General features: G+C 43.2%; 1 protein-coding gene across 1 annotated transcript in view; it reads right to left on the reverse strand.

Annotated features, from left to right (window-relative positions):
• The window catches only part of COP1 (COP1 E3 ubiquitin ligase), a 173,446-nt gene that overhangs the window by 119,878 nt on the left and 27,663 nt on the right, over positions 1-25,905 (reverse strand). The window contains exons 6-9 of the mRNA XM_039914350.1: positions 25,255-25,352; positions 17,712-17,788; positions 15,134-15,253; positions 8,027-8,095 (exon numbers count right to left, since the gene is read on the reverse strand). Of these exons, the coding sequence (XP_039770284.1) occupies positions 8,027-8,095; positions 15,134-15,253; positions 17,712-17,788; positions 25,255-25,352 (364 nt within the window). The remainder of the gene's footprint in view (positions 1-8,026; positions 8,096-15,133; positions 15,254-17,711; positions 17,789-25,254; positions 25,353-25,905) is intronic.

Here is a 25,905-nt window from a genome sequence, read left to right on the forward strand (position 1 = left end):
GCTTCCTTCAGTATCCGGTTCCATGCACTCACCATTTTCTGCTATGGGACAGCAGGATTTTGAACAACTATTAAAACCTTTGAGAAAGCATGATCTGGTAACAAGCAGGGTGCTGCCTTCCATTCTGAGAGGAAGGGCAAATCTGGGCCTCAGCACTGGGAGAGGAGGCTTTGAAAGGCTAGGGAAAAAGCAGAAAGGGGAGATGTGACGAGGGAAAAGGGGAAGAAACAGAGGAGAAAGGGAGGTGGTGGTGACAAAGGATGGCAGTTCTGCATTGGCGTCGGAGAGAACTCGTGATGACCTACTACAATGATGATTAGTTTTTGGCTCTGTCATCACTCCTTCCTTATCCGTTATCCTTTCCCTGTGTGGAGATACAAAGCTCTGGGGTTTGACAGTGATTAACAGAAGCAAATCTCAGCTCAAGAGGATCTTCCGTTTCTAATTCTCTGTCACTCTCTCATAATAATCCAATGAAACCAGAGCAGCTTCATTCCTAAGCTTATCCATTTTATTCAGCTTGAGGGTAGAGAAATAGTATACAGCGTGAGGACAGAAAGGGGGAATCAAAGGCTACTGATAGTTCCTGCAGCGGTCTGCAGAAAAATGGCCCTTCAGGATAAATCTGCTCCCCCGAGAGCTTCACTACATTTCACTTCAGGAGGCATCAGAGAAAAGATTATTTATACAATCAAATAGGCTTATGGGAACAGAGATCAGGGACGCTCCCTTAAGGAGAGGTTCGATTCTGCTACGACTGTCGTCGTGAGTTACAGGAAGCCAGCACTGAACACCTTGTGTGGTTACTTCACCCCTTATAAGATACTGGCAGATGGTATGGGGCTCCCCAAAGGCAAAGTGTTCTGGTATTTCTACGCATCTCTGTTATTAGCAATCTATCAAAGGTGCAGGGACAAGCAGTGGGTTATAATGGGGAAGTAGTGGATATTTCTCAAGAACTAAAATCCAGCAGACAAGTTAATCATCTCCAAACAAACACTGGGATTATTTCTCAATACATACATGCCAGTTTGCTGAAGGAAATGGGAATTAACTATTTTGAGCGATGCATATGTCCCTCAATTGTGTTACTCTAAATTTGGATGCATAGTCAGTTCTGTAATAACATGCAGTTTCTTTCACAGTTTGGATATAATCCCAGCTATATCACTTGTCTGCTGTGTGACCTTGGACAAGTCACTTACCGTCTCTGAGCCTCAGTTAACTTATCTGTAAAATGGGAATTAAGACCGTGAGCCCCATGTGGAACATGGACTGCATCCAACCTTGTATCTACCCCAGTGCTTACTATAATGCCTGGCACACAGTAAGTGTTAAACAAATACCATTAAAAAAAAACCACACGCACACAACAGAAAACTTAATGAAAGATCTCACTACAACATCAGACTGGTCCAGGTGATAAATGATCCACAACTTGGTGCAACTGTTCAAGGCTTCTGTTCCCTTTGGACACTTGATATTCACCCCACCCTCAGCACTTATGTCCATATCTATAACATTCATTCACATAAACGTTGGTCTCCCCTGCTAAACTTTAAGCTTCTTGTGGGCAGGGAACGTGTCTACCAACTATGTGGTATTTTACTCTCCCAGGCACTGAATTCAGTGCTCTGCATCTGGTAAGCATTCAGTAAATACTCTTGATTGATGCTGCTGCCTTGCTTTCTCAGTCTGCGCCTGTACCATACAGTACCTGCTGTTTTTGCGACTCCGCGGTATCTAACAGTGCAATAACAATGTGGAATAAAGGTGTAAAGCATTCTAACAGCATTGAACACAGCAGTAACATCAAAATTGGCACCAAAACTGACCGAAAAATGTCAGTCACAGCAACGTCTCTGAACTATCTACCCCATAACCTATTAATTCCCATTTCATCAGTGATTATAATAAAATTATTGTCCCCAAACACAAGGTTCTTCCAGAACTCAACAAACATGTCACAGCAGAATGCCTGTTGCCCTAAAACTGCTTCAGCCTGAGTAACTCAACATCAGCAACTGTTCAGGGCCCTGTGACAATACTCAGAGAAAACTGGGTAATTTTGTCGTTTCAAAAATAAAACATTTCCCTGTAGCCCTACTGATGATTTTAAAAAGCATTTTGAAAATAGAAATGACTGGGGCTCTAAAAATACTCAACAGATGCACTACCTTGTCCTCCAAAATACAACCTTTGGCACATCACTAAGGGTAAGACGACCTAACAGGAGACCATTCTTGCACCATGTTGAGAGTGAAAAAGCAGTGAGTAATGAACTCCCATCGTTTGCTAGGGAATGATACAATTGTTAACCAAAACATCTATGTAAAGCAGAACTGCAACGGAAAAAAGTCACAGAAATAATAACCTGCTCTACATCAGAGAAGCAAAGATGGTCCTATTAGCTATGGTGTAGCGCCCAAAGAAATGTGTCTGGGAGTGTGCATAAGGTATCGTAGAAACTGAAAACAATAAAGGGCTTGAAGATCTTTTAGTCATCCTCATAAATTTTCCATAGAACATCCTCTTATTCAGTCAACACTGAAATGAGTTTAGTGATCATCTACTGTTCTTCTCTGAATACATCAGCTATCCCATTAGGATAGACTTCATGCTTCAGAATGTTCCCGTGCTCGCTCAAATTACATCCTACAACTTCTAGGTCACACACCATCTTTTGGGGGTGACTGTTCATCAGTCTATCACTTAATTATACTTATCGGGTGATTACTGTGGGCACAGCACTGTACTAAGTGGTTAGGGGAGTACAATAACAGAATTTGTTAGAACTGTTCCCTGCCCCCAGTGAGCTTAGAGTCTAGAAGGGGAGAGAGATATTAATATAAACCTATCACGGATACAGGCAGAAGCGCTGTAGGCCCGAGGGAGCGGTGAATAAAGAGAGCGAATCCTAGTGCGAAGGTGACACCTGAAAGGCAGAGGTGGGAAAAACCCCCAAAGCCTAGCGTGTGCCTTATCACTTTTGCCATCTTCATGTCAAATCTTTCCATCTCATTTTCCTTCGAGCCTCACGATTGCCTGATTGTTTTGTGAAAAGCCGATGTCCAGAACTACAAAAGACTGGCCGATGTGGAAGTGAAAGGGCCCCAAGCCCGCACACGCAGGATGAATGAAGGCTCCCGGAGCTCCAGGGTCTACAGTGGTCCAGCAGCCAGCCACCAGGGAGCAGCAGAACCCTCCCGGCCTTCTGCTGGTGGCCTGCTCCACAGGAAAATGGCGCAGAAAGACGACTCGGCCTATCCTCAGTTTGTAAACAGGTTTCGCAACTCAGGCAAAACCTGGATTCAAACCACGGAGCGGACGCCAAGAAATAATGTTCTGGAGAAATACGAAGAAAAGCCCTCGCAAATCTACTGCCAATTTCCTGGATAGGAATCAATCACAAATTGGCAACGGTAACCGACAAGCCCCTGGATCAAACCTCCCTAATGTGATCATGGAGTTTTAGACCTCCTAAGGAGTGTCAGGGGAAAAAGGTGTAAATCAAACAGAGATTCAAACACCATTCTCTGGAGAAAGGTTGGTTCTACGGCGTTAATATCGAATGGCTGACGTGGCCTAGTGGAAGAAGCACAAGCCTGGGAGTCAGAGGACCTGGACTCTAATCCTGGCTCTGCCACTTGTCTGCTGTGTGACCTTGGGCAAGTCCCTTAACTTCTCTGGGCCTCAATTACCTCATCTGCAAAATGGGGATTAAGACTGTGAGCGCCATGTGGGACATGGACCGTGTCTAACCTGCTTAACCTGCGTCTACCTTAGTGCTTAATACAGTGCCTGTCACATAGTAAGCATGTAAATACAATTATGAAGGAAAAGGTCATCGAATGAAGTGCCCAGAGAACAAATTTTTTTAAAAAAATCAAAGCTTTAAAGATGAGTCACCTTAAAAAGCCTTGATAGAACTGAAGACGAAATTCAGCTAAATTTGAAAATGAAATGGGCATTCATTTATTCAATAGTATTTATTGAGCGCTTACTGTGCTTAGATCATCCTTCTTTGAAGACTTACTAATCATCCTTTTAGTCTCTAAGGAGGCCCTGATGAGGCTGCTGCTACGTTGAGTCCTAGCATTTGGTCCCCATTTCTCTAAACACAATTTATAACAGGTATGGGAGAAATCCAATTGGGTGAACTAACGGAGAACAAAGCTAGTTCTGAGAATCAAAAAAGTGCCTCTGACCAAGACCAAACTAGATTTGGCTATATCTCTTACGGGTTAATGCCCAATTTTGTTTGATGGCCCAGTTCTCTAACCCATATGTATATAATCATTTTTCAGCAATATTTTTTCACAAAATTTCAGGGTATTAGCAGGTAATGATAGCTGTTATTAGGCCATTCCTATTGTCCGACAAATTGACAAGTCAAATTGAATAAATCCATCAGCTATCTCTGGCACCTATTATTTATTTGTCTACTATTACTGTTCATTATTATAACAAATGAATCACTCCACTTTTTCTCCATGAAATCAAATTACGCTAGTCGTCTTGGGCAGGTAAGAAAACCCTAAGCAGTTCTTAAAAATTATTCTCACACTTAATCTTTCAGCAAACCTAGTACGCAAGAAAAACTATAAACTAGTGATCCAACTCCAAAAAGCATTAAGTGCTAAACAGCCATCTCCATCACCCTGCGGGACGTCATGGGAGGAAATTGCCGCTCTCTCCAAGAATGGATGGTGGGCAGATGCCTAAATTCCAAACATTTGGGATGGGAAATTGTGGCAGATTGGGCAGAGCAGCCCAGAATAGAGAGGTGAAGAGCCTGGGGTGGACAAACGACCTGTTAATTGTTACTACTGCTGAATGGCTTCATTTAGTCTGATGTTTTCTCCCTGCCTGCTCAAATTTCCTTCTTTTGGACTGTGACCTATTTGTGGACCAGAAATCATTTCTAACCATATACTCTGGATCCCAATTACTAGGACGAAATCCCAGAGACCCTGAACCACCAGTGCTGCGCAACTATTCAAAAAGTTAAATTTGGGAAGCTAAACCCAAGGATAAGACAGATGGCTCAACAACAAATCAGCATTACTTAAAATCCATACGCTCAAAGCCTCTTGTGGTAATTTGCACTGGAGACCTCAAAGCCACCAATGCATGGATTCTTTAGAAACACCAAAGCCAATAGTACAAGTATCAAGGCTAAAAAACTGGTGTCCCCATGGGACTGACTGATCCAAGAACTTGGAGCAAAAATAGCTCTCTGGCGAAGGTGGCTCCAAACAAGGAAACCTGATTTTAAAAAAAAACCCAAAAAACAAAAAAGCTAATTAACAGGAAGAACTGCATTAGACTCAACTATGAGACGAGCTATGACAACCTCAAGGCCTAAGGGAGGACCACAAATATTAAATAGTGATGGTATCCACAGCGTATGGATAGAAGTTCTGACCCTTGGTCCCGGAATATGGGCCAAACCAAATTCAGTGGCAAGAGAGTGTCCTTATAAAGCACATCTTAGAACAGTACTCTGCACACAGTAGGTGCTCAATAAGTGCCACTGGTTGAATAAGTGATCTGTCCAACCCCAGTAAGGCCTGGCGCTATGTGACTATCTCAGACTCACCTTGCAGCTGCTCTTTGTACTGAGCGTACACCACATGTACCCATGCCAACTCATTTAGAGACACCCATCAGGTGCCCAGCTATGAGCTGCTTAATGGTTTGCAGATAAAAAAATGGAACTGGTTTTATTTCCCAAGAGGAGAAAAGGTACTAAACTGGACTAGGTTCTTGCACAGTATACTGACTGCTGGCTAAAACACAGAAAATGCATCGCACCTGTGCAACCCTCTCAAAAGGAGGAGACCGTATGCAACAGAAATCACTTTTTGCTTCGTTTAATATACATAGGGCACTGCTGACTGATAGGAGAGAAATGATGACCTCGAAGCAAACCGCTAGGCAAGGAACTTAAGGGCTATTACATTAAGGGCAATGAAATGGAAAAACTAAGATTAAAACTAAAAGGGTGACCCTGCTTTCCCATCACTGTTGGCAAAGGTGACAAAGGTGATAAAGTGTATTGACTCATCCGCTGGATGAGCCTCAAACCCGGCCTCAGTTTTGACACTGCTCCCATGAGGTCCAATGCCTTCTGGGGGCGGGGTGTCATCCCTAAAGGGGTGGGTCAATCCCTCTGGGTTCTACACAACTTTAGGTCTTCTGTCAACTACCAACGATTAACCACAACTTGGTGTTGTCTCCTAAAACAAGAGGTGATTTTAAATTTTGCTCAAGCATTGCCAACCAAGATCCCTGACTTGGAGATGAAGACACAATCATTTTAACTGATAATATTTATCACAACTTCAGAAGTGCTAAGAATGACACAGACAGGAAGGCAGCGTAGCCTGCTGAAAACAGCATGGGAATGGGAGTCGAGTTCTAATCCTCAGACCTGCTTTGTGATCTTCGAGGCACATCACTGAACATTCTTGTACCTTGCCTGTAAAATGGGGATGAAATACCTGCTCTAGCTAAGACTGTGAGCCCTAGGGAGGTCAAGGACTGTCACATCTGGTCAACTGGTATCACCCCCTGCTCGTCGTGGGCAGGGAATGTGTCCGTTTATTATGTTGTACTCTCCCAAGCGCTTACTACAGTGCTTACAGTAAACACTCTGTAAATATGACTGAATGAATGAGCTGAGGACATAAGCAAGCACTTCAGGTACACACCAGGATAATGAGGGTGGAGGAAGGAGAGCCAAGAGGTAGAAGCCATGGGGATGATAGCAAAAGCAACGGCAGAGGAAGGGCTACCACCGCGATGGGGAGGTCCTGTATGAGACAGAGATGGGGGAGATCCTACTTCTCCTCACTCCCCGGTTTGCTGCTACTGCCTGACCTGTGGCCGGCAGCAGGAACTGTGACCGAAGCCCAGCCCTCCCTTCTGCTCCTCGGCCACCAGTCCTGGCGACCGAGCGACTGCCGAGGTCGATTCCCCCGTGACATTCGGGAGGGAGCCGGGGCAGGGAACATGGAAGAGGGCGAGGAACAGAGAGGCCTGAATGTGCACTGCAACCTCGGGTCGCTGGCTGAGGCAGGAACAGGTTTCCCAATGGCCACAAACACCACCACCACCACTTTCACCAAAAGCGGTCCACAATCCGTCCCACCAGCTATGTTTTGGGTGGCTGCGTGGCTCAAAATTTCAGGACTTTCCTAACCTATTGTGGGCCATTTAGTCACTGCCCCCTCCTGGGGGAATTCCCTGGGCAGCTCTGGCCCTGACTAACCAGAAACTTTATACTATTCAGCAGCTCCCATTTCCCCACTGGGCCCAGGAACAGAGCTTTTAAGATTGCCAAATTTTGTACATGCCATTCACAAATTTCCATCGGAGTAAAAACTTGGAAAATTTGACATCGCCAAATATTTAACTACCCACAGGTATAAAATGAGCAAACGTCAGATTGTCAAAAACTATCCATTACCCGCCCGCCTCTCTTTTTTGGACATTAAAACTCTTTCAACTATTGTGCCATATTCTAAGGAGTGCTTTGGTTCTGGATTAATTTTTCCTCAAATGAAGCACTTTCTTTGCCTTCCTCCCACCATGAATTTCCTTGCCATTTTTCTGGCCTATCTTCTAGCCTCTCTACATCTTTCTATTTCATTGTTTTCTTCATAGCTAGTAACTGCAGCCACCCCAAAAAGCCCTTTGATGCTTCAGCAAGAAAACTCTTCATCATCTCTTCCCACCTCCATCTCTCTCCCAGAGAGGGGGGTAAGGTTTCAGAACTGATTCTCTCCTCTGACTAGAGCTCCTCTACCACCAAATTGAAATAATCGTTAAGGTGAATTCAAAGAGCAACAGGTTAAAAAAACTGTACTGTCGCAAAATTTAATCTCTTTTGAATTGCTTCAAATGTGTTTAACTTTTAATAAAGCCCTGTGGTGGCTCGGAAATGGTCTCACAAAAAAAGGGAACAGCGGATAGCAATAAAAGGAAAACCAACTGTTAAATCAAACACAAAATAAAATACCTCTCTCTTATTTCTCCTGGCAACCTTGAGGAATTCCATAAGGATCTGTAGTTGGGCAGCATGGGACTCCTATAATAGTATAATAGAAAATTACATTTTGAGAGAAAACGTAATTAAAACCATTGTTTTAAAAACCAAAACACCAAAGTATGAATGGAAAGAGACGACTTGACACATCTATTCAAGGTGGTCTATTTAGTCATGAGCAATGTGCCGATTACGCTTTGATATTAAAGAGATACTAAACGTTTCTTATTGTTTGGCAAGCAATTTAACAAAGGGAACAGTTTCCCCAAATGACCTCTATGCATTACCAGAAGCAAGTGGATAGAGGAAGTAACTCTAATCGTTACCCTGCTCCAGAGTGGAGAAGATGCCTAGTTCCAAAGATTCCTCTTCTACTGCTTAATGAGCTCTAAATTTCATTTCTGCCCCCACCAAGCCAACAAGAATTAGATTCTGGAGTATTCCAAACATTCTTTAGTTGTCCCAGAAAATAAGCATCCGTTCTTAACAAGGGAGGAAACACAGCTGACATGGTTTCACCAAAAAAAAAAAGCCACCCCACACTTTCGGGTAGTAATGGAACTGTTCTAATAAAATACTACAATTTTTTCAAACACAAAGTTTTAGCACAGTGCTGAGATGAAATTTGGGGTTCGCCTGGAGGTGGTCTAACTGAAATTCTGACCTGGTTTCCCTATTAAGATTGTTTAGGGGAGAGGGGGAGGAAACAGAGGGCAGATGGGGAGGAGAGGTGGAAGCTACTTGACGTTCACCATGCTGCTCTCCTACCTGCCTCCAAGCGGCTCCTTTGCTCACCGCCACTTACGAGAACAAGGCGTAGGCAGGCAAGGGGACGCCAAGAGCTACTCGGAACTTGATGTAGCCCAGAATCCTTGCAGGCCAATCTGGTCCTGGCTGTCAAGGCCATTATTTTTAGGGGCTACATTATTGCTGCTTTAAGAACTAATCCTAGCTACTGCCTACTCCTGAGAAGTGACATGGAATTTAATGATACAAAATGTACAGTTTTAGGACCCTTCAGGGACTGAGGGGAAAGAGGGGGAAAGAGGAAGACAATAGAGAAGAGGCAGAATGGGGAGGAAGAGAAAGGGGGTGAAAAGATGAAAATTGTGATAGAAAGGAAAAGGAAAGAGAGAGGAGAGGGGAGTGACTCTCAGTTGCCACAGTGGGCCAACTACACCGCAATTTGCTGCCAACATCCCCCCGCACCCCTCTCTGCTCCCCCCAGCCCCGGGGGGAAGGAACTAGTGATAAGAAAGGAAGGGAGGGAGAGTTGAGGAACATGTCGTCATCCTTATCCTCCTCTTTTGGGGTGAAAACAACAGCTGCCACCACCTCCTTGACCGTTCTGTCTCTACCTGGAGCCCTTCGTGGACAGGTCCAGCACAATCAGATACACACCCACCCAGAATTGTTCAGGATCGGCTCCACAGTGACCTAGTTAAGCTGTGGTGGACATGGGAGAGACATTAACAACTGCTTTTGCTTCTGAGGGGGTGAAAGCTCGGGGATAGCTCTTTTTTTTTAATGGTATTTGTTAAGTGCTTACTATGTGCCAGACACTGTACTAGGCTTTGGGGTGGATACAAGCTACTAAGGTTGGACACAGTCCCTATCCCACATGAGACTCACAGTCTTTATCCCCATTTTATAGATGAGGAAACTATGTCCCAGAGAAGTTAAGTGACTTGCCTAACATGGATTAGAATCCAGGTGCTTCTGACTCCCAAGCCTGTACTCTATCCACTGGGCCACACTGCTTCTCTGCACTTCTCTTCCTCCCTTCTGTCACACCACCGCTCCCAGCCAAAACAAGGCCCTAGCAGGTCCTGCCCTAGGTCTTGCAGGTGACTGGAGGACCCGCTTGATGTCTGCTCCCCTAATGTTCAGGCCTAATTTAGTACGTATCAGAGCCTCTAGGGAAAATGAGGAAATGAAAATATGCCACAATTAAAATTAAGAAGCAAGAACTGAAGACGCTCTCTGGGAAGGAAAATTGCGGTAGTGGCCCCGATTCACTTTTGGAATGAAGCCTGAGGTATGCAGAGCCCAGTAAAGAAAACAGCCTATTTGGAAACCTCTCAGGTTCTAGGTCAAGAACAGAGTTGAGTGGAAGAACAACAGACTTCCCATTTTTAAAAATTGATAATAGGAACTAATCAATACCAGTGGAGTCCAGTAAGAGTGCTACTGAAAATGGGTTTGAGATGGTCAAATAGAGGACACAGTCTCCTAAGGATTACTATACTGAGGATCAAAGCAAATGGGAATTTCTCTCAGGTGGATGAATGCAAGAAGCAAAACCAATGCAGCGTTATAAAAGGACTGCTAAAGAAAAACGTATTTCTAAAACCAAGGTGAACCAAAGGAACCAAGTTAAATGTTGCAGAAGAATGACCACAAGAGTATAAAAATAGCAGAAGAGAGAGAATATGGGACAAATGAGACAAATGTGGGTAGGCAATCCTTTCTCAAATGGCAAGAGTGGTATTCAGCACTAGCCCTCAAGTATTTATGATAACTGATTGAAACAATAGGTGGGTCTGCATTAAAGAAAACCAAGACACGTGGAGGCCAAATAAGTAAATGAACCATGTTTCTCCCTTGAACATAAGCTAGCTGGTTTGAATTTACTTCTCAAAACAGAAACGAATTGGAAATTCTACGCCACTTTGAATTCTGTACTTTTTTGATTTTTTTTCCAAACTGGCCTTTGTCTCACCAATGAACACTGCCCTGCTTTCATTTCAATCCCCACAGAGTGTTCCTATCCCCACCATCCCCAAAAAGGGGGTGAGTGTGTGTGCGTGCGTGTGGGTGTGTGTTTGGGGGAGGGAGGGCAGGAGAGACACACTGATCACAAAATGGGAAAAATGCTTACACAGAGTATAACTTTCCTGGCACTGACTGACTACCTGATTCCAGGCTGAGCTGATATATTTTGACTCTGCCTACTTAGCCAAGATCGTGTACTTACAGGGCTTAGGCCAGGTCTCCATTCCATCATGGGCAGCACTGAACATACAAAGGGATCAACAAATAAGCATTCCCCATAGCTGCAGATTCTTAACAGCTTGTAAGCTGGGGAAAAGTTCTCGCTGTAACTTCATAGGGAAGACCAGGGGAACTTATTTTGACTTTATTTAAAATAAACTTAAGGAGACTAAGATTATGCCTACAAGTCTGCAGGTTTCCGAAAGGACTATTAGCCGAGACCAAGAATTTATCAGCACAGAGATCCAAAGTATGAAGGAAGAACCTAAGAGATAAATTACACCTCACTAATCCTTCCCCCACCCGTCTGGTTGCACTTGGATGAATACTGCTGATCTTAGCAGCTAGGGTTGCTTCGTAGAGAAGCATTAAATGACAACATGAGATTCCACAAGACAAAAAGCAAACATCTGGGCAAAACTAATGTGAAAACGACACAAGGAAATACTTAAAAAGAAGTGAAGGCTGAAGGTGACAGTGTGATGCATGAAAATGAGGAACAGCAAAGGAGATGTGCTAAAATAGGCACAGGAATTAGACACCAAGGGGAAAAGTTAGGTCACAAATGAAAGGTAAGTGGGGGAGTCGGGCAGATTTGTTCTAGGGTTGTGAAATTTAGCTAAAGTGAAGGCACTTCAATGATTAGTAGAAGATAACTCAAATGCCAAGACTGGAAACACCCTGCCTCATATCCAACCCCAGGGCCGACCACTCTGCCCTGCCTGGGAGCACCAGGAATAAGTCTCTCCCTTTTCCTCTGCTTAAGGTGTCATATGACAATGTAGAGGTTGCAACAACAGCAGAAGAGTTCAAGGAGATCTCATTTACTGTTCCTTCACTGGCAATTGTGGATACTGATCAGGTGCTCACAGTGACTTTCTTAAAATTTGGTAGACAGACTTATAGAGGTTTGACCGACCTGAAACCAACCAAATGCTCTACAAATACAAGCTTTCTTCAAACCATCTGAATAGCGCTTTCCAGGCTTGATGAAGAATAAGGCTTCCCAAACTTGGTTGTCTTTAAACCCCCTGTGAGGACGCCCATCTTCACTCCACTAGAAGGCAAGTGCTCAATTTCCCATCCTGGAGAGAGAGACATATGCTCTGTTGTTTTGTGTACGAAAAACCAGGGGGGATAGGCAGGGGAAAAAGAGGGACCTGTATCCTACATTAGGAGACGAGAATGCTGAGACCCAGACCAATTGGCTAGGTGCTGAGGGAGAAATGTTTACCTGGGGAGAATGAGCCAACAAGCTGACCTGCTCCCAAACCGAACAACTGCTCAGAGCAGTGTGCCCTCAACAACAACCCTGTTTAAACTCTACAGGAACCAACTTGGGCCATGGTGTCCAACTTGTATGTCACTCACTGAGTGAAGAAGTCAGATGCCCCTGCGTTTCATTTTTTCCTCTAATTTAGGATTAATGGTGAAATCACATTAATTTGGACTCCTTGAATTCAAAATTCACAATAATTGGGACTCCTGTTAGGCTTAACTGAAAGTTAAACTAGGAATAAGAGAGAAGGGCTAACAGGAGGGAAAAGAGGAAGACGAAAAGGAACAGAGCAGCAAAGTTGAGAAAAGCAAGGCGCTGGAGAAAAAAAGGGTGGCTTGGGGAAAGAGGCTGAAAAGGAGGAAATCCTACTCTCTGTTTAAGCCTCATAACACTATGTCCATATCCTTAATTTATTTAATGTCTTTCTCCCCCTCTAGACTGTGAGTTCATCGTGGGCAGGGAATATGCCTACCAACTCTGTTGTACTGTACTCTCCCAAGTGCTTAATACGGTGCTCTGCATACGGTTAGTGCTCAATAAATACCATTCATTGATTGACTGATTTAAGAGTCTGTAGCAGTGTTGAAACTCGTATACTTTCAAACCTGGGGAACAAGCCATTTAGGCAAACCAAACCTGTCCTGACTCCTCAGCACGCCTAAAGCCCCAGCAAGAGGGCACAGAGGCACTTAACTGGACTTCCCCAGGTTTGTCACCCACACTGAATGTGCCGAGAGGCCCTTTTGAGGCTCGAGCTGAGAGGAGAACCGATGTGCTGTCTACCTCCCTCGTCCTTCCCACCTCCAAGCTGCTGCTGCTGCAGCTGAGACCTATAAAACTGGAACCCAAACACCTAGAGACATCTTGTGGAGGGAGCAACTGTCCACCCTCAGTAATCAGGGTGGGGTGGGATCACCACCAACAGGAAGGCTGGAGAGGAAGAGAAGTAATCAGCTGCCCCTCAAGTCTACACCTTCAAAGGACTTAAGCCTGTCATTGGGCAGGGACTGTCTCTATTGCCGAACTGTATATTCCAAGTGCTTAGTACAGTGCTCTGCACACAGTAAGTACTCAGTAAATACTACTGAATGACTTGTTCAGACTCTTTATTAATGCTGCACAAATTTTGCATCATGTGGTGGATTTGGTAACTAGATAATCCAAACTTGGCAACCACCCAAGTTCTAACAAAATACCAGTAATTTCAGGGGTTCTGCTACCCCAGTTTGAGAAACATCAGGAAGAAGAGGCAGCGGTGACCTCTGTACTCTACTCCTTGAACTTTGGCAAATTCATTGCTAATTAAGAGGAGGATTCCCCCTTTAGACTAAGCCCAAATGAATAGTCAGCACGGTGCTGTGACTTTCAGTCACTGCCTCAGTTACATTTGGACAGATCTTTCTAAAAGTAAAACTTTTTGGATCATGTCACCACTCCCCACATTTACCTTAAGCATTAACTGTCAAACAAAGAAAACATAAAACAGTCAATTAACAGTGTCCAATTAAGGAAGACAGGGGCTGAGTTGTCTGAACTATTAAAAGAAAAGCCATCATATTTTCTTTTTCAGTTTTCAGCCCAATTGCCAATTTCAAATTTAATGCTGAAGACAGCATTCCTGTTGACACACAACGTACTGTGACTTAAGCTCTTAATCTCTCCTACTGCAAGTTTCCAGCTTGGAATAATGAAGTTTTAATGATCAGAAAAGGAACTTGAATGCTTAGCTCCTTCTTATGATTTACAAAGCTGTAGTAAAGCAAACAGAGTTTCTCTCATACAAATATCACTTTGCACCATTCTGTAAAAGGTGGAGAGTCTCCAGTGTTAGCCTTGGAAATGCCCGCTAAAACTAAGTTTTCAAATGCTAGCTTTTCCCCACATTCACAAAAGCTATTGTTTCTTTCTTATTTTTAACAGTCATGTTTAGAAGACTAGAGTTTCCTTTAAGGAATTTCTTAACAACAAAATCTTCATTAACCAATCACAACACTTTACCAAGGATTCTTAGGGAAGTCCTTTTAAAACATTTAAGAACTTCATTTCACTATTTCCCACTATCTTCCTATGGTATCCTTGCTCCCATTTTAATATCACTAAGTACACATTTAATTTCAAAATCGAATGTTCAATTGTATTTCTCAGAAAAAGTCAGAGATGTTTACAGACGTAGGCAACAAATCTTTAGATGTACTATTGTGGCTATGTGTATATTTCGATGCATGGGGCAAAGTGACAACATACTGCAATACTGAAATTGATGAGAATTTATGTCCTAATTCCCTACAACATTTGACAAGTTGATCTTAAACTCCAATATTTCAGTTTCTATTCCTTGACCAAGGGGAAAAAGTTCAGGTCTGGGAGTCAGAAGAGACCCAGGTTCCAACTGGCCTGCTGTGTGACCTTGAGCAAGTCACTTTATCTGGTCCTCAGTTCCCTCATCTGTGAAACGGGATAAGAGCTACTGTGTGACGCTCTTGTGGGATACGGATAGTGCCCAATCTCATACCTTGCATCTACCCCAGCACCTAACACACTGCTGGCACATAGTAAGCACTTAATAAACACCCTCATCCTCATCATTAGCCTGGTACAAGATTCAAATTGGTCACTAATAAAGTTCCTGGTAAGTAAATTGCCCTGTTTATCATGTTCATTTTAAGTAAGCCTTTTGCACAAGTCTTGTGAAAACAGAAGGAAGAGGCGGGCTTGTGCTACATATCACCAGGACTAAAAACATTTCCAGAGCTGTTTAAATGCATGCCTGGCAGCAAAAAAACATCATAAAGAAAGCTTTCACTTACTGCCTCCAGCTGTTTCTTCTTTTGCACTAGCAACTCCAACATCAGGTTGACATTGGCCAAGTCAAGGTTATCTTGGTCGGTTCCCAATAAGTCTTGAAATATCTGCCACCTGTGGCCATTCTGAAATAGAGGAAGAGAACACAGGAAGAACGAGGAATACAAACCCCTGGCCACGAACTCGATCTGGAGATATGTGATACATTTGGGGAATTACAACATCCCATAATCATGTTTACTACAAAGGCTTCAAAAATCCTCTCCCACTTCCTTCAACCCTCCCAGAAAGTGGTTCCCTCCTTCCTTTTGTTGGAGCTTTTTTTCCCAATCCTCCCCTTCCAGAAGTTGTTGTTCCTTTACTTCCTTTCACACATCCCTCCCATCTCCTTCCTTATCCAACTGCAATTCCAGGCAAAAAAAGAAAGAAAAAAAACTCTTCAATTGGTCACCTTTGTTCCCAAAGAAGGTAGAGGATTCCTACTCACATTTCTAATTACACTGATAGAAGTGTGACTTGAGGGGCTGGATCACGGAAGAAGAGTGTGTTTAATGCTATCTTTAGCTATACCAAGGAGTCCATATTTTAATAAAAACTGCCTTTGTCTTCTGCTAAGCTCATCAAGAAAATTTAGCTGCTGATGGGCCAAATAATTGAACTTTAACATTTTCTACAAGAAACATGTTTCCAATTGGGATAATCCAGTTTTCAAATTAGAAAAAGATTGTCAGAATTGGACCAACAACGGAACCGAGTTTTAAAATGAGCAAAAAACAGAAAAATTGCCCTGCTGTTTCACCATTCCGATACAGCTCCACCACAAAAATGAAAACAACCATGAGTCGATTCTACAAAATGGTTAAGTGAAAAACTCATGAACCCCGCTATGCTATTTGCAAAACAATTGTAGATTCTGTGGGCCTGGTGACACCATATCAGCCTCCCTCTTCTGCCGCAGGAATCCACGGATAGGGCTTGTGTGGTGGAAATGGCAGCCTGGGTTCCAAAAGACACTGCCGCCCTGCCAGCCCACAACCTAGCCCATTCCTGGGCCCTTACTTCACCACACAAACACGAGTCTTTCCCTGTGCCGTAGTCAGCATTCTGCCCATCAATGATGAAGGGGCAATGATGAGTCAGTCCTAATCTTAGGCTGTACAGAATCGAAAATTTAACAGAAAATCCTTAAAACTTGAATCCACTGCGTTTTATTCCAAAGGAAAATTTTCCAATAAGTGAAATATTCTGAAATGCATTGGACTCCAAAAATGAAGACGTGAAAAATGAAATGCAAAGTCTGTCATGGAAGAAATTTTTCACATGATTTCGAACTGTCCCAAAAAAAGCTTGCTTTGGGCAAAAATTTTCTATTTTGCAGGATCCAGGAATTTTTAATTTAAGGAAATTTTAGAATGACAATCTCAATTATTCTGAGATGACTAGGCTAAGAAAAAAAAAAATGAATCCTACTCCCTAAGAGGAGGAAGAAAAAAAAGACAGCTACATAAGAAATGGAAAGAGGCAAACATAACCTAAGCAGCTTCTTGCAGAGCTGTTTATAGATGCATATGTCTGCAATACTCAAAGATGCTGCTGATGGTGAAATTATTATTTTTTAAATGTACATTATTCATCCTTCAAATTCAGACCCGGAAAACTCCCGAACAAATTGTCACCTCAGGAAAATTGTGCAATGGTCCCCTGCACGGCGGAAGAAGAACTTAGAACAAGAAAGGGCAAGGCGGGGTTCAGGGGCAAATGACAGCTGATGCTATGACAATTGTGAAAAATCCAACTGCAATAATTGCATATGAAAGGACTTGTATCGAGTTCATTAACACGTTTATAAAGGTAAATTGGTATGGAAAAGGCAGGACAAAAATTTCGATCGGTATTGTGAATTCCAAATATTTTACTTGTGGTTCTCAGTAGCTTATTAAAACTCATCAAGTCACCCTCCAGCCCAACTAATTGCTCAGTCTTGTCTCCAGCTAAGATCCTGCTTTGAGATGAAGCAAAATGACTGGAAAATAGGTGTCAATCGCCTGTCAACAGGGCTGCATTATTCACTGTTCCAAGGGGCCCAAATTCCAATATTGGATCAACCAGTTGGGTATATTCGGGAAGTGCTCTTTGGCCCTTCAGACTAAAAGTTGTGGCCACCCAATTTGACTAGCATTTCTTTGAAAAAAACAAAAACAAAAAACAAAACAAAAAAAGGCTTGTCCACTCCTCAAGGTTTCCTACTATCTGTTGTACTGTACTCTCTCAAGTGGTCCACGGAATCAAATGATTTCTGTCTCCCTCCCATCCCTATCCTTTGGACCAATCCTATCCTAACCTCACCGAAATGTTGTTCTTCACCAACTGCCACTTTTCTAAAGCTGGTCTAAGTGAGGCGCTATAGTAACACAGGGCCCGTTAATTCTATGTATTACAGATGAAAGTGTCTTCAAGCCATTCTGGAGCTTAAGCACTAATAGAGAACCTACCTAATTAAGGAGAAATTTACCCTTTCCAGCAATCAAATAATGGTTTATAGAATAAATTAGTGAAATATAGTAAAAAAAATTTGAAACATACGGTGCTACTCACTGAGTGGTCCAACTTGAACCTCTTTTCCTCAAATCTCTGCTTCTGCTTGAGGATGAGCTCATTTACTAGGGAGAAGGGAGGAAGAGCAAATTTGTGTTACTTAAGTTTCTGTTACAAGTATCTACTTCAGCACTTTTGTATATATGGGGGGATTTTCGCTACATAAGCACAAAAGTACAAGGTCATACAGGGCAGAATCTTCACCAATTTCCTTCTGATAAAGTAGCCTTCCCCACATTAACAGAAGGAACATTCTTCAGAATAATGTTTCTTCTAACCAAGCTCTCATTTTGTCAGCCCCATACCATTGTAGACACTGTTGAAACCTACCAGATCAGGAACGGTCTGAATTACATTCAGCATTCCGAGTGTTTTCTCACATCTCCCCACAGCCCTCAAAGAGCATTAGGGAAGCCACCCGGCTTAATTATTTTCTGAACAACTGACAAACTTATTCTCACAAAGTCAGCCCACAAAAGTTCATTGTAAATTCTAACTGGAACAAGATGAAATCTTCCTAGCGACGTTCATTTATAAGCTAGATAGGAAGGAAGGAGCAAAAGGCAGTTCTTGGGACAAGCAACTCCATCACAATGGAGGCCTTCTGAGCAGAGGTGAGATCCTCTCAAGAGAGGAAAAGATACCTAGTGGCATAAACTGGCTGAACCAGTGAGAAGAAACTTGCACTAGTGCATCAAGGCAGAGCCCAATGGTATGATCGATATCCTGATCATTACACAGAACACACATAATGCAGTCAGGGCTTCCATAATCATTCTCCCTTAATACAATAACGGTACTTGTTAAGCACTTACTATATGCCAGGCACTGTACTAAGTGCTGGGGTAGATACAACAAGCAAATCGGGTTGGGCATGCATAGTCCCTGTCCCACGTGGGGCTCACTGTCTCAATCCTCATTTTATAGATGAGGTAACTGAGGCACAGAGAAGTAAACTGATTTGCCCAAGGTCACAGAGCAGACAAGCATCACAATGAGAAGAGTCCTCAGAGAACATCTGGTCACAGCACAACAGCTATAATCCTCGCGACTTGCTCTTTCACTTGTGGGCTGTGGGGGGGCGGGTTAAAGCAGTCCGTTTCTGGGCCCAGAGACCAGCCTCTCCATTCTGGAAGAACGAAGAGAGAATCCTCAGAGAGCGGACTCTGACAAGCCGCAGATCCTCATTCCTTGCTAGGCTGACCTTACATACTTGGGGTGGCCAAGCCTCCTGAACTGAAGAGTGGTAGAGTAAGAAAAATCCCTTCAACTGAAATGATAAGGAGGCCTTCTGGTGGAGGAGTTCGAGGGGAGAGGTGGCGGCGGGTGGCAGCAACGACCAAGAGGAAGCCAGAGCAGACAGAAGCTGAGGATGGGCACCACGCCCCACCCCGGATTGGGCCCCTGTGGGCGAAGACGCTGCTGAGGCCATAAGGACCTGAAAGGTGGCACACTCGAGCCCAGCATCATGGCCCCCACCATGGAAATTCATTCAATCGTATTTATTGGGCACTTACTGTGTGCAGAGCACTGTACTAATCACTTATGAACAAAGAGCGATGTTCACTAGCGCAAGCCACCCAATAAATGAAGGGGTGCTACATTCATCTCATGAATCATAGCTTGGCCAACCCAGCTACACAAAGTTGTCTTAACCAGGGCTCAGGAGAGGCTCCAGCCACATTTGGAATGAAAGAAAAGGGGAGGGAAATGGGATAGCATGGATGTTTGAAAGTTAGTTTTTCTTTTTTCCTGAGTTGCTTTCTTTGCTAGATTGTAAGTTCTTTTTGGGCAAGGGCTATCTTCAAGTTATGTAACCTTTCAAAACCCCAAGTTTACTATATATGAAGTAACCACTCAGGGTATACTACTGAAAGATAACAGTAAGATAAGCTAGCTACTAAGCTTTTCTTTCTATGGGTGTCCACGGTTACTCTCCTCCTTCCTCTCCTCCTCAACCTTTTTTCCCCGATCTTCTCCCAAAGCAAAAACCTGGAAGAAACCTGGAAGAAAAATCAGTTCGTTCAGAAACCATTTCCTGGAACGAGATGCCCAGAAAATATGAACTTTTGGGAGTATCCAGCCAAACTGGGATATATCACCACCCTCCTCAAAGCATAACATTCAACACTCCAAAGCTACTTAAGTAACTTCTTCCAGCTATCCACTTGTTCATTAAGCCCAGCCACGCACGATGTAAATTCCTCTGTACTAAACCACTGTTTAAACCTTTTCAAAATTCACTCTTTTATACCCAACTGTTCCTCTGATTATACAACTGGGCTACAACGCAATTAAAGAACAACCACGAGTCTGTTCTGGGAAGAACATAATCATCAAGTTGGCAGAAATAGATCTGCCGTAGGAAGAAATAACTGCGCCCGTGTACATGGCACTGGTCAGATGTGATGCTGCTATGCCTCCCAGCTACTCACTCCCTCAGCCAGACTGGACTGGACTGTCCAGTACTTGGTCTTTTTTCAACGTTTTGGGATTTAAAACAGTAAAAAAATAACAATGAGTGGCAACGGTGCGAGCATTCTGTTAGAGATGGATACAAAGAAACGTGTAATTGTGATCTTTGAATCACTTACTCCAACCCATTAATTCCCATTGACTCAGTGACTGCTAGAATTTGATTTTCCCATAACATGAGCTTCTTCAAAACACAACCCCCACATTAGAGCAGAGATTGCTGTCTGTTTAATTTATATGTTTAAACAATGTGTAATGATCCAAGACTTTAATCAAGGAAATAAAGCAAGAATGAAGCCTAAGCAGGAGAAAATAAATGGTAAAGACTGACTCTCTGGAGAGTATAACGATTAACTGAAATGAAACATATAAATAGTTTACTAGAAAAAAAGTTTAGTGAATCTACTTAGAAAAACATGATTAACGTTTCACAGTGTACTGGGTTGTCCACACTGTGCCAAAAGAATGTGTTGTGTTTTGTTTTGTTTTTTTTTTTTTTTTTTTAAGAGAGTCCACTGTTCTTATCATCAGAACTAGCTGGGGCTTGCCCTGCCAGGGGTAGAGCTATGATGCACCGAACAACCTAGAGAATGGAACTTAAAGGCCATGGAGAAACCCAAAACTCTCAAGGGAAAAAGGGCCAGTGAGGTCAACTCAAACACTAAAGTGTTTGGTGGCCCCAAAGAGATGCTGGGGTAGAGAGATTCTTCTTGAAGGGTCTACAACCTCCTTGTTCTAAGTAGGAGTACTGGGAATACAAAGTCCCACAGCTTGCACCCTCAATCAGCAGTGGCCAACTTCAGAGTAAAGGAGAACGAGAAGATGACCGTGGCAAAATTCATTTGAAGGGCAAGATAAAATGCTTTCCAAATGCTATTGATTTAAAAAAAGTCTTTCTTCTATCAATGTGTAATAAACTGTTATTTCGACTACTCTGTCTTAGCCCAGATCATTTACCTTTCTGCTATTTTCCCTTCCTAGCTCCATCTTTCTCCTTTGCTGGCTGCTCTTTTCTGACCCTGTACCCTTGTCAATCAGTCTCTGGTTTTGATTCCTTTTATCTCTGCCCCAGCCTGAGGTCTCTAAATTTGCAAGCCGGTATGTGAATGCTTACGAGGGATCTGGATTTGTATCGGTGCTTGGAACAGTGCTCAGCGCTTAGAACAGTGCTCGGCCCCTCGAAAGCACTTAACAGATACCATCATTATTACATATGGTGAGTGTGTTTTGGGAAGAACAGATGAACACGTGTTGGTTTCAGGGTCGAGGGGCAGAGGAAATAAGCCAGAAGCCACTGGGTCACAAGGATGTCTGTTGGCAGAGTGGGTGGTGACAATATTCAGGTTGCTATTGGAGGTGGAGTGGAGGTCAGTGGACTTACAGGGAAATAGGAAATATACTTTCAGCACCGGCTCCCTGGGAACTACATTTCCCAGTCGACAAAGGATCATCTGAAGATGACAATCAACCAAGCTGGACTGAGCCTCTTAAATCCCTTCTCCCTCTGTGTCTAAAGTTGGAGTGTGTGGTAAATGTCTGCAAGTACCATGACCTTGTTTCAGGTCCCTTCCCCAAGAATTTGAATTAAAATTAAGTCATGGCATTTGTTAAGTGCTTACTATGTGCCAAGCACTGTTCTAAGCACTGGGGTAGATACAAGGTAATCAGCTTATCCCACATAGGGCTGGCTCACAATCTCAATCTCCATTTTACAGACGAGGTAACGGAGGCACAGAGAAGATAACGGAGACACAGAGAAGTGAGGTGGCTTACCGAAGGTCACACAGCAGACAAGTGGCAGAGGCGGGATTAGAACCCACAGTTCTTTGACTCCCAAGCCCATGCTCTTGCCACTAAGCCACGCTGCTTCTCTACTGTGCGAGATCAGCACTCACTAAATGATGCTTGGCTAGTCATTGTCATCTTGGGCTTGGAATTACCATCCAAGACCTATTCAAGAGCTCAGAATCCAAAAGGCTGACATCCCTAGCATCAGATGACACAGAAGAATTTAGGAGAGAAGTGAGACGAGCCATTACCTATCTTCAGAATGACTTGGCTTAGGTCCTATGGGCCCATGAATCAGGATGGGCCTGCTTTATACAGGTTGTGAGTTATTCCAGCTTCAAGACCCAAGGAATAATGTTGGTATTTGTTAAGCGCATACTATGTGCCGAGCACTGTTCTAAGCGCTGGGGTAGACACAAGGGAATCAGGTTGTCCCACGTGGGGTTCACAGTCTTAATCCCCATTTTACAGATGAGGTAACTGAGGCACCGAGAAGTTAAGTGACTTGCCCAAAGTCACACAGCTGACAAATGGCCAAGCCGGGATTTGAACCCATGACCTCTGACTCCAAAACCCATGCTCTTTCCACTGAGCCACGCTGCTTCTCTAAGGAAGACAGAACACCATAGCTTCTAGCTCAAGTTCTATTTCCTCAGACTCCCAGAGAATGAAATACATGGCTTCCTAGGATTCTGTAACCAGAGAGCTGGGAAAGAGACAGACACAGGCCTCACCAACCAATTAGAAAGCTAGGTACAGGCAACTCAGACCGTAATCCAAAGTTGGCTTTGGCATATGTCAAAGCCCAATTTATTACTTCTTTTCACTTGGGGTTTCAAGGCTTTGACAAACAGGAAACGGAACCTTACATGTGTCAAGAGGGTCCACTCATCTCCACGATGATTTTGATGAGATGATTTAATTTCAGTGCTTACTAGGCCTAGTCTTCTCTGAGGGACTCAATAAAACTCTTCTCTAACGCTTGCTTTTGCCACTCCATTTTTTTTTTTCCCTAAACACTAACCTTGCATTGATCTGTTCTTAATTCCGTGACTAAAGCTATCCAGACTCAACAGTTTGCTTCCACTCTTATTGACGCAGGAACCGGATTGTATTTAATATAACAACACTTTAATGATTTTACAGTTTTGGAAGAAGCAAGGAAGCTGAGAATATTTACTTATGAAATGGTTTATGGCTAATGTGACCTTATAATTTTGTGCTTATGAAGTTAAAACAACATCCAGCGAGGAAAACTATTGGAATTAAATGCCTGAGAAAAGTAAACTTCATATTCCAACTTTCTTTTCTATTTTGTCAATTCCTTACAATTCCCTTATTCCTTCCTCTTATTCTAATACACTATGAAATTGTAAAGCCCATGTAAGTTACATGACCAATTCTAATTAAGTTCAAATCTAATGCCCATGTTAAAATCATTCCAGAAACAATGACCCTTCTCTAGAATTGTACCTTCAAACAATAGGGCTCTCTCAGCATTAAGGAAAGAATGCACATTCTACAACTGAGCTGGAATTAAGCAGTTGGCCACTCTCTGCAAATCTGAACACAGGCCAGTGGCTGGGCAAGTTGGAGGGCTCATGGAGCTGGGGTGATCAGACCTCACCCTTCCGAGGCAGACCAGGTTACTTCTCCAGGACCTGAAGCCAGTAAATCTGAGCTGCAGGCACAGGGGTGGGAGCAACTTGAAATATCCCCATCAGGGCCCAGAGGAAGCCCACATGACCTCAATCCTGCCACGGCAGTCCTCCGCTCTGGGGCCAGGTCCAGCCAAGGTGAGGTTAGCACAAACCAGGAATGGGCTGGAAATGATGACCGGGGCTCAGAGCAGGGGTTGAGATGCATGCCTCATGGAGAACCTCTCAACTGTATATATTCTCAACTGTATATATTTCCATTACCCTATTTATTTTGTTAATGAAATGTACATCGCCTTGATTCTATTTAGTTGCCATTGTTTTTACGAGATGTTCTTCCCCTTGACTCTATTTATTGCCATTGTTCTTGTCTGTCCGTCTCCCCCAATTAGACTGTAAGCCCGTCAAACGGCAGGGACTGTCTCTATCTGTTGCCAACTTGTTCATTCCAAGCACTTAGTACAGTGCTTTGCACATAGTAAGCGCTCAATAAATACTATTGAATGAACAAAACAGCCTACTGGGGAAGCTGGGCTGGTCAGCCTACTTTCTTGACCGGCAAATGTTTAAGTCCCATGCCAGAGGGAAAACACAGACCATTTGAGGTAAGGGCTTTGATTTGAGTAGAGTGGGATTTTTCTTTTTTTTGACTCTTCCTTTTCTCCTTATGTTTGTCTGTAGAGGAAAACTTCTGAAGGGCTTAATTAAAGATTGTCCCGAGAAGAGCGCGACAGAGCACGATAAAGAGGGTGAAAGAAAATGTGGCCGAGGAATGAAAAATGAATTGAGCTACAAGTGCACGGAGGCAAGAGTTGTGTAGAGATCTGAAAAGGACTTAAATTTAGCACACAGCAAAGACGAAACATAGTTTTCATAAAGACGAAGGATACATTACTTACATTATACTAATGTCTGTCACCCTCTGGACTGGTTGCTCATTGTGGGCAGGGAACATACTAACTCTGTTGCACTGTACTTTCCCAAGTGCTCTGTACAATGCTCTGCACGCAATAAATGCTCAATACTGCTGATGAAGAGGAGGAGGCAGGAACTGAGAAGGGGTCAACATAGTCAGTGACAATGTGGAGGAAGAAGGGCAAGGAGGAAGCTGTCTATACAAAGAAGATCTACACTATTTAAAAGTCACACTCCTAGATAAGGAAAACCAGAATCCCTCTGAAGCACAACTCTGCCTGGACTAAAATGCCGGGGGCCCAGACCTCCCAATCCAATCCCCCAGGAAGGCACATCTCCACTTCAGCTGGGGGCCCAATCGGTATCCAACGGTGTCCAGGTTTCAGGTCTTTTACCTGTTCCCATTTTTCTAAAGGTGATTTCTGTAGAATGATGGGAGGTGTTTAAAGGGTGTTTACGGGATGCTGACTGAAACCCCCTGGAGAGAAGAGAGCTGGGAAACACTCAGGCTACATAGGCCCTACGAGCCCAGCCATTAAAAACACCATCATGTCCTCACCAGATCCAATGAAGTCACACAGACCACTTGCACGTAAACGCCACAAGACAACACTGCAGCAAAACAACTCTTCTGTCATAACTGCAGGTCCATGCAAGCTTGTTTTGTCACCATAAAAAAAATTCTATGGACTCACCTAAGAAGTTGGGGTACAGATGGTCAATGTTGTCCACAACGTAGTTACACTTGGGGCACCTGTTATTGTCTTCAAGGCTCTGGTGAATACACTTGTAACTGTTAATAGAAAAAAGGAGTTTTGGTTTTTTTTTTTAAAAAAAAAACACCCTCATACCAATATTAAAAATGGTAAACAATTATCATTCCTAGGGATATCAGACTGTACAATTTAAATTAAATCATTTTTATATTTAACCAGTCAAAAACACTACAGAACACTGTTGCAGGAAAGATACAAGCTAAAAAGAAAATGAGATGCATCTTACAATCTTACTCATTTTGCAGATGATCTCATTTACCTGAGAATAAACTGGGTGAGCAGAGGCAAAGATTCCGATTACGAGTAACAATATTTCTACAGGGCTGCTCCAACCAAATCACATATTTCAGCTAATAAATATTCATTCTCCTGAAGAAAAAGATAGAAGCCACTCTGGTGTTAGGTAAGGTATGGGATTTACGAAGCAGAGAGCTTCAAAGGGCATCTTTTTTCTTCCATACGCAAATGGCCGTGCTAGTCGTCTAGCTCAGGGATGTAAGCAAACTGGTAGGCGGAGGCAGGAGGATGGCAAAGAATCAGCAGCAGGGGCCTTGGGGAGAATTTCTAGGG

This window comes from Ornithorhynchus anatinus, chromosome 16 (assembly GCF_004115215.2).
Source record: "Ornithorhynchus anatinus isolate Pmale09 chromosome 16, mOrnAna1.pri.v4, whole genome shotgun sequence".
In the NCBI taxonomy this organism is placed as follows: domain Eukaryota; kingdom Metazoa; phylum Chordata; class Mammalia; order Monotremata; family Ornithorhynchidae; genus Ornithorhynchus; species Ornithorhynchus anatinus.